Raw genomic sequence first — 8130 nt, 5'->3', positions numbered from 1 at the left:
TTTTAATAGCCAGTGAACATAAGGTGCTCACCTAAACCTAAGTAACAGCCTTAAAGTTAAATACATTGGGTTTTTTTTTTTTTTTTTTTTTTTTTGCCAATAACTCAGAAGACTTAGCTAACAGCATTAAGTTACTCTCATTTGTTGGAAAACAAAAGGCACAAAAACCAATATCATTTTGTTTGGGCTGAGTTAGTAGCTTTATAACCTTCTATGCCAAACATTGACATCTCAAAATATTTAGCAGAGACAAATATAAAATCCAGACAAAAATGTATTCTGACAATTCTGAAGACATTTCTAGTTTTATTTTACTAATAATTTTAAAGCTAGCTTGTTTAGTAAAGTTATACTTAAGTCACGTGAACTTGAAAATTGCTTAGACTTATTTAATTTATAAGTGTTCTTTTATTTATAAGCCAATTTGGTAGACACAACATGTAACAATAAGTGTGCACACAAATAAACACATCTACACATGTATAGACGCACACAAACGAAGATTCAATAGCTTTTAACTTGGAATCTTAACCATGAGATAGCAGTACAAGCTTGGGGGGTTTTACTTTGTTTGCGCCAATAGATAATCCAATGAAGGCTGTGAACCAAAATTTCAGATAAAGCATTTTCGACGGCAGTTTGATACATGCAACTCCATCCCACTTTCCTATTCAACAGCAAGCTCCAGATTCCAAACAATATTGGGGCCAAACAGTATTGGAACTGTTAGAGAAAATTCTGAGGGCTTAATACTAGACCTCAGAACTCTGCCAAGGGTGTCCCCCTTGGAGAAGTTGAGGTCTGGAGGATCCCTGGGCCATTCTCCTTTGGGGTCCAGTCTTAGAGTATCAGATGTTTCTGACCTTAGGTGGGCACTGGTGCCGCTTAGCATGTTTTCCCTTCAGAGGCGATGGTCTACTATGAGGTTTCCTTTTGTCCCTGGATGAAGGCCTCAACTTCTAGCATCCTTAAAATTTGATAAGGCCACACTTTCCCATGCTTCGTGTTCCACTAGAGTGATAGCCATGAACTGTAATGATAGGAACTGGAGGCTGGGTGGGTCTCTTTTGTCCTTAGCCAGTAGAGTAGGGGAAGGGAAGAATTTAGCATGAGAAAACAAGGTTTAAGTCACCTGAAACAAATGCCAGCCTGCCCCAAGCTTTGCCACACATAGGGATCAGGGACCACAACTGGAAAAGACAGAAAGCAGTCCTTCAGAGTGGCCCCAGGCAGAAATCTGTAGTTGCCTCTGTGTTTAGGTGCTGCCCAAGAAGGGTCCAAAGTTGTAAAGGAAAAGAGAGAGAGAGAGAGACATTCCCCTGTATGGAGCAGGAAAAACAAAGGAGAAAAATAAACCCCAAATTTTGGGATTACCTCCTAGCTGGCTTGCCAAATTATATTACCGGTGGAGGGTGTACAGGTTCTTGATGTTTTGAACAAAGAATTGAACAAAACGCACAAAGCAGGGAAAGAATAAAGCAACCAAAGCAGAGACTTACTGAAAATGAAAGCGCACGGCCAGGCTCAGTGGCTCACGCCTATAATCCCAGCACTTTGGGAGGTGGGGGCGGGGGGGATAATATGAGGTCAGGAGTTCGAGACCAGCCTAGCCAACATGGTCAAACGTCATCTCTAATAAAAATACAAAAATTAGGCCGCGCACGGTGGCTCATGCCTATAATCCCGACACTTTGGGAGGCTGAGGCGGGCAGATCCCAAGGTCAGGAGATCGAGACCACCCTGGCTAACACAGTGAAACCCTGTCTCTACTAAAAAATACAAAAATTAGCTGGGCATGGTGGCGGGCGCCTATAGTCCCAGCTACTCAGGAGGCTGAGGCAGGAGAATGGCATGAATCCGGGAGGTGGAGGTTGCAGTAAGCCGACATCGCACCACCGCACTCCAGCCTGGGCGAGAAAGAGCGAGACTCTGTCTCAAAAAAAAAAAAAAAAAGTACCAGCCACCAGTGGTGATGGGCGCCTGTAATCCCAGCTACTCGGGAGGCTGAGGCATGAGAACTGCTTGAACCCAGGAGGCAGAGGTTTCAGGGAGTCAAGATCGCACCACTGCACTCCAGCCTGGGCTACAGAGTGAGACTCCATTTCACAAAATCAAAATATTGAAATTAAAAAAAAAAAAAAAAAGGAAAAAGGAAAACGAAAGCACACTCTACAGGTTGGGAGCTGACCCAAGCAAGCAGCTCAATGGTCTGGTTACAGAATTTTCTGGGGTTTATGTACCCTCTAGAGAATTCCATTGTTACTTGGTGTACACCCTATGTAAATGAAGATGATGAAGTAAAGTTACAAAGTCATTTATTCAGTGTACATCCTATGTAAATGAAGAGGATGTTTCCTGTCATAGCTGAAGTGTTTGTTTCCATTTGATTTAGTTCTAGGAAGTTCTTGGGTTCCCTGCCTCCAGGTCCTACTCACTTGCGTGACTCTCACTGTGTCCTCACAGAGTGGAAGGGAGAAGGCAGATCTTTGGAGCCTATTTTATAAGGGCACTAATCCCATTCATGAGCTCTGCCCCATGATCTACTCAACTCCCAAAGGCCCCACTTCTTGACATAGTGGTAATTAGATTTCAACATATACATTTTGTGTGTGTGTGAGACAGTCTCTCTCTGCAGCCCAGGCTAGAGAGCAGCAGCACGATCTCAGCTCAGTACAACCTCCATCTCCCAGGTTCAAGCAATTCTCATGCCTCAACCACCTGAGTAGCCAGGATTACAGGATCCCGCCACCACGCCTGGCTACTTTTTGTATTTTTGGTAGAGATGGAGTTTTGCCATGTTGCCCAGGCTGGTCTTGAACTCCTGGCCTCAGGTGATCTGCCCGCCTTGGCCTCCCAAAGTGCTGAGGTTACAGATGTGAGCCACCACGCCCAGCCTCAACATATAAATTTTGGCAAAGACACATTCAGACACTATATATTAATATATACTTATATATATGCACGTTTTATTTCTATATGTATAGGCATGAGGTTTTATATAAAAACAATGTTATATATAAAACACATTTAAGGCCGGGCACAGTGGCTCACACCTGTAATCCCAGCACTTCGAGAGGCCGAGGCGGGCGGATCACCTGAAGTTGGGAGTTCGAGACCAGCCTGACCAACATGGAGAAAGCCCGTCTCTACGAAAAGTACAAAATTAGCAGGGCATGATGGTGCATGCCTGTAATCCCAGCTACTCAGGAGACTAAGGCAGGAGAATCACTTGAACCCGGGCAGAGGTTGCAGTGAGCCAAGATCGCGCCATCGCACTCCAGCCTGGGCAACAAAAGTGAAACTCCGTCTCAAAAGGGAAAAAAACCCCACAACAACCACACACATGTGCATGTGTGTGTATATATATGTATATATGTGTGTGTGTATAGATATACATGTATATATACTTTTTTTTTCTGAGACAGAGTTTCGCTCTTGTTGTCCACACTAGAGTGTCACGGCGTGATCTCTGCTCACTGCGAATCAAGCAATTCTCCTGCCTCGGCCTCCCAAGTAGATGAGACTACAGGCGCCCGCCACCATGCCCAGCTAATTTTTGTAGTTTTAGTAGAGACGGGGTTTCACCATGTTGGCCAGGCTGGTCTTGAACTTGTGACCTCAAGTGATCCACCCGCCTTGGCCTCGAAAAGTAATGGGATTACAGGCATGAGCCACCACCATGTACAGCCTATATATACATTTTTGAAATATATATTTATACATGTATATACATAAAATTTTTGATTATATATATTTACACAACATAGATTATATATAATATATAATATCTCAGTTACTTTGAAAAAAAAATTTTTAGAGATGGATTCTCACTGTTGACCAGGCTGCAGTGCAGTGGCAGGAATATATCTCCCTGCAACCTCAAATTCCTGGGCTCAAGCAATCCTCTGGCCTCAGCCTGCAGAGTGGCTGGTACTACAGGCTCATGCCACTACACCCAGCTATATTGTAGTTACTTTTTTACCTCTTTGCCTCTCAGTGGAAGTTTTGCTTAGTTATCCCCTCAAAGGGTAAAAGAAGTGGTAAAAAAGAAAAAGGGGCAATTACAGAGCCAGCTGGGGGAAAGGAAAGGATGTTAAGAAAGATTTTGCCTGGCCAGGCGCAGTGGCTCAAGCCTGTAATCCCAGCACTTTGGGAGGCCGAGACGGGCGGATCACGAGGTCAGGAGATCGAGACCATCCTGGCTAACACGGTGAAACCCGGTCTCTACTAAAAAATACAAAAAACTAGCCGGGCGAGGTGGCGGGCGCCTGTAGTCCCAGCTACTCTGGAGGCTGAGGCAGGAGAATGGCGTAAACCTGGGAGGCGGAGCTTGCAGTGAGCTGAGATCTGGCCACTGCTCTCCAGCCTGGGCGACAGAGCGAGACTCCGCCTCAAAAAAAAAAAGAAAGATTGATTTTGCGAACTCAGTGTTTTTTGTTTATTTTCTGTTTTTGCCTTAGTTTAACTCTCAGTAATTTTCTTCAAAATAAAAACTCTACTTTATAAAAATAAGCAAACAAAAAAGATAATGGAGGGAGGCCAGGTACAGTGGCTCATGACTATAATACCAACACTTGTGGAGGCCAAAGTGGGAGAATTGCTTGAGTACAGGAGTTTGAGACCAGCCTGGGCAACACAGTGAGATCCCATCTTTACCAAAAAAAAGAAAAAAATTAGCCAGGCATGGTGGTGCATGCCTGCAGTTCCAGCTACCCCAGGAGGCTGGAGGTGGGAAGATCACTTGAGCCCAGGAGTTCAAGGCTACTGTGAGCTATGACTGCACCACTGTACAAGCACTGCACAAGCAAATCATTCAAGTCTTTTATGTCAGTTCTCTGCAGGGAGGTGCAGACCTGCAAGAGGCCTGAAGAAGGCCTGATTCATTTCCTCTTCAGCCTGAATTCTAACGGCAAGAAGAAAGGTCCCAAAGTGAAGGAGTTCGGCATCCTGAACAACTCTGTCTGACTACATGTCAGAAAAATTACAGCAGGCACCTTTCCTAGCCCCAGATACACATTCTAAAAAGTTTTCTGCAAAACTATACAATATCCTTCCTTTCCAACAGTTGAAGAGACTTTACTGGAAATACTAGCCAAACCCAGGGAGTAAATTTGATACATCTGAGGTTCCCTTCAGGAAATAATAGCACAGCAAGGTCCACATGGGGTGCTTGTTTTCAACATAGCTATAATATCACACATGGGCTCAGGGATCTTTTATTCAAATTCTCAATGTAAAATAAAGGTTTAGAAATTCAGGAGCCAATGTGCCCATTTTTATTCATTTTCTTAAAAAAAAAAAAAGCCTTCATTTTTTAAAGATAGAAAAAAAATTTCAGGGCTTAGCTGTCAGTACTTTACTGTTTTTTTAAAGATATACATATTACCCAAATGTGGTAGCCTAACACTTACCTTTGAAGCATGTAATATCTCATTTCCTTATTTTCCTCTGGAGAACCCTCCATATCAAGATGGCAAAGGAATGGAAGCTTTTTCTTCAGATTTCGGCCTTGTAAACACAAGCCGCAGTTCCTCCTTCTGTTGCAGCTGCTTAAAACCCAGGAGGACAAGAGATACTGTGCCTTCTGCCTACTTCTTGGCCTGGGTTCAGTCAGACTAGAATACTCCTGATGGCCTCAAACTATAGTCTTTTTGTCTAATTTGTTCCCAATTTCCTTCTTTCCCCACCTTTCTTCCTTTTTGCATCTTCTCTCCTCCACACGCTTAGCTTACACACAGAATTAGTTGATTTCCCAAGGGAACTGAGAGGCGCCAGGGAGAAATATAAAAGCTTGTGTAACTAGAAAGTAGATCTTAGCAGCTCTCCTTCAGTTGCAGCAAACATGTTTCGACAACAGTCACTTTCTTCTGACAGTCAACGGAGAAAAGCTCCAATGCCTCTCCTGGCTGCCGGGAGCACATGACAGGGAAAGCCCAGGGCAAAAAGATGAAGTTTACAAGGACAATTAAGCCAAGAAAATAATGGGCACATGAAATCCAGATGGAGAAGGACAGCTTGGTCTAAAGAGGTAATTTCTGAGATCCAATCAAAGCAAATAATACCAATTATCAGACTGCACGGTGGGGAAAAGCAGGTCAGCTGAGAAAGAAATCAAATAGAAAGGAAACACGCCACTACTAGAATCAAGTGTGAGCCATGATTCTAATTTTCAGGCCAAAGTAGTGGTACATACAGACACCTAAACTAAGGTTTTATGCATCAAAGCTTGAGAATAAGAACGGAGCTGGTACAAAAGGCATACAGAAAAGATATGGGTTAAATCCTTAAAAGGAAAAGGGACCCTGACAAATATTTTGGAGGTCTAACCCCCTTAAGCAAGGAAGAAAAAATCCTGCCTAGATAGACTACTTACTAAGACACATATATTACTATGAAAGCAAATTTGCCACAGATCTCTGACAGAAATAAACACTAGCTGAATGTTATATTGTAATATCTTCCTGTTTTTAGCCTTTACTTAAGTAGATGCTCATGATATTCTGTGTATTAGGAGAAAAATCAATAGTAAAAGACCCTAAAGGCTTAGAATCTATAGAATGACAACTTCCTGAGGCAAGTCCTCAGGCCTGTACACCAAATCTAACCTGAATCGTGAACCATAAAAAATTTATTCCCATCAAAATGCTGGATAGAAATAGTTGACAATCTGATGCCAACCATGCTGAGAATACATTAAGCTTTCAGGAAAACCTTTGAAAATAGAACTACACAAATGACCTGAAACATAGAAGTTAAATAATCAGATAAAAGATAAATGATTACAACAAACAAACATTGATCTGAAGGACATTCAGGCAACTTAAGTTGTAAAGACTCAGGTTGCCCAAATTTGCAAGAAACTCAATTAGGCCACCCAACATGACAACCAGCTATAATAAAAAAAAAAGGGAAGTCCTGGTTGTTCTCTGTTCTGGACTTTGCATCATCCCTTCCACAATGTGCCAGTGCTCATTAAGTTAGTCCAGTTTACTTTCCCTTTAAAGAACCATGCTGACACAGAGGAGCCCTTCTATCTTTATGTCTCTTCAGAATAACCTGTCTCAAAAATAGAGCACTGCAGCCTTTGTTCAGGACAGTTCAGTAGCCACAGATGAGAAGCTGCTCAATTTTACACACACCTAAGTGTCTACAAAACAAACTTGTTATACAAGTTCAACATTCAAAAATGCAAATAAGGCACTAAATGTAAAATAGGGCAGACTATTTTGCACTCAACTATATCAGAAAAATATACTAAAGAGGCACACTCGGTAATCGAGTTTACACTTTCTTTCATCAAAGAGATCTTTCTACAACAGCCAAACACTAACATAGCATACCCAGGTCCAAAAGCAAAGCTAGAGATCTATATACATCTTTTATGGACGCTGCTGCTCACAATCTTTCTTTAATACTAGAATACAAGAAATAAAAAGCCACATTCATTTCTCCAAATTTAAAGCATCCCCATTTTAATCTACCATGAACAGTGTCCAACATAGACACATACCTGGCACAAAATCCAACTAGAAGCCCACACTGATCCCAGCATTGTAACATGCCAAACACCAAGGATGACGTAGCAGTTTACCCGGCAGACAGTGATGCATTCGCTAGCTTGACTGCAACGCAGTCTGAATTTATACTGCAGCACACACTGTGAGAGACTGTTTTACGCTGAGGCTCTCACAAGCAGAGAAATTTTGGATCAAGGATGTGTCTCTGTCAAAAAATCAAGTGGCCATATAGTTAAAGGTTTCTTTGTGGATTCTAAATTCTGATCCATTGACCTATATGCCTAGCCTTGAAGCAATGCCACATAGTCTTGATAACTGTGACTTTATAGTAGGTTTTGAGATCAGGTAGTATGAAGACCTCCAACTTCACCCTCCCTTTTAAAGTGTTTTGGCTATTCTAGGTCCTTTGTTTCCATGTACATTTTAGGATCAGCTTGTCAAATTCTAGAAAGAAAAAGAAAGGCTGCTGGAAATGTGATATGGACTGTGAATTTACAGATCAATTTAAGAACTGCTGTCTTGACAATACTGAGTCTTCTAATCCATGAACATGGACTGCCTCTCCATTTATTTAGATTTTATTTAATTTCTCTTTTTTTTTTTTTTTTTTTTT

At 42.0% G+C, this 8130-nt stretch overlaps 1 protein-coding gene across 4 annotated transcripts in view; it reads right to left on the bottom strand.

Moving 5' to 3' along the window:
- ACACA (acetyl-CoA carboxylase alpha) overlaps positions 1-8130 on the bottom strand; it is a 355889-nt gene that overhangs the window by 212804 nt on the left and 134955 nt on the right. Inside the window, exon 1 of one of the 4 annotated variants that reach the window (XM_011990220.1) lies at positions 5412-6372. The exons of the other annotated variants lie outside the window; for them this stretch is intronic. Coding sequence (XP_011845610.1) covers positions 5412-5464 — 53 coding nt within the window. The 5' untranslated portion in view covers positions 5465-6372. Of the gene's footprint in view, positions 1-5411; positions 6373-8130 lie in introns of those variants that run through there. 4 annotated transcript variants of the gene reach the window in all.

Source organism: Mandrillus leucophaeus, unplaced genomic scaffold (assembly GCF_000951045.1).
Source record: "Mandrillus leucophaeus isolate KB7577 unplaced genomic scaffold, Mleu.le_1.0 Scaffold374, whole genome shotgun sequence".
In the NCBI taxonomy this organism is placed as follows: Eukaryota; Metazoa; Chordata; class Mammalia; order Primates; family Cercopithecidae; genus Mandrillus; species Mandrillus leucophaeus.
The sequence above is the reverse complement of the archived record's forward strand: the minus strand, read 5'-3'. Positions and strand labels throughout refer to the sequence as shown.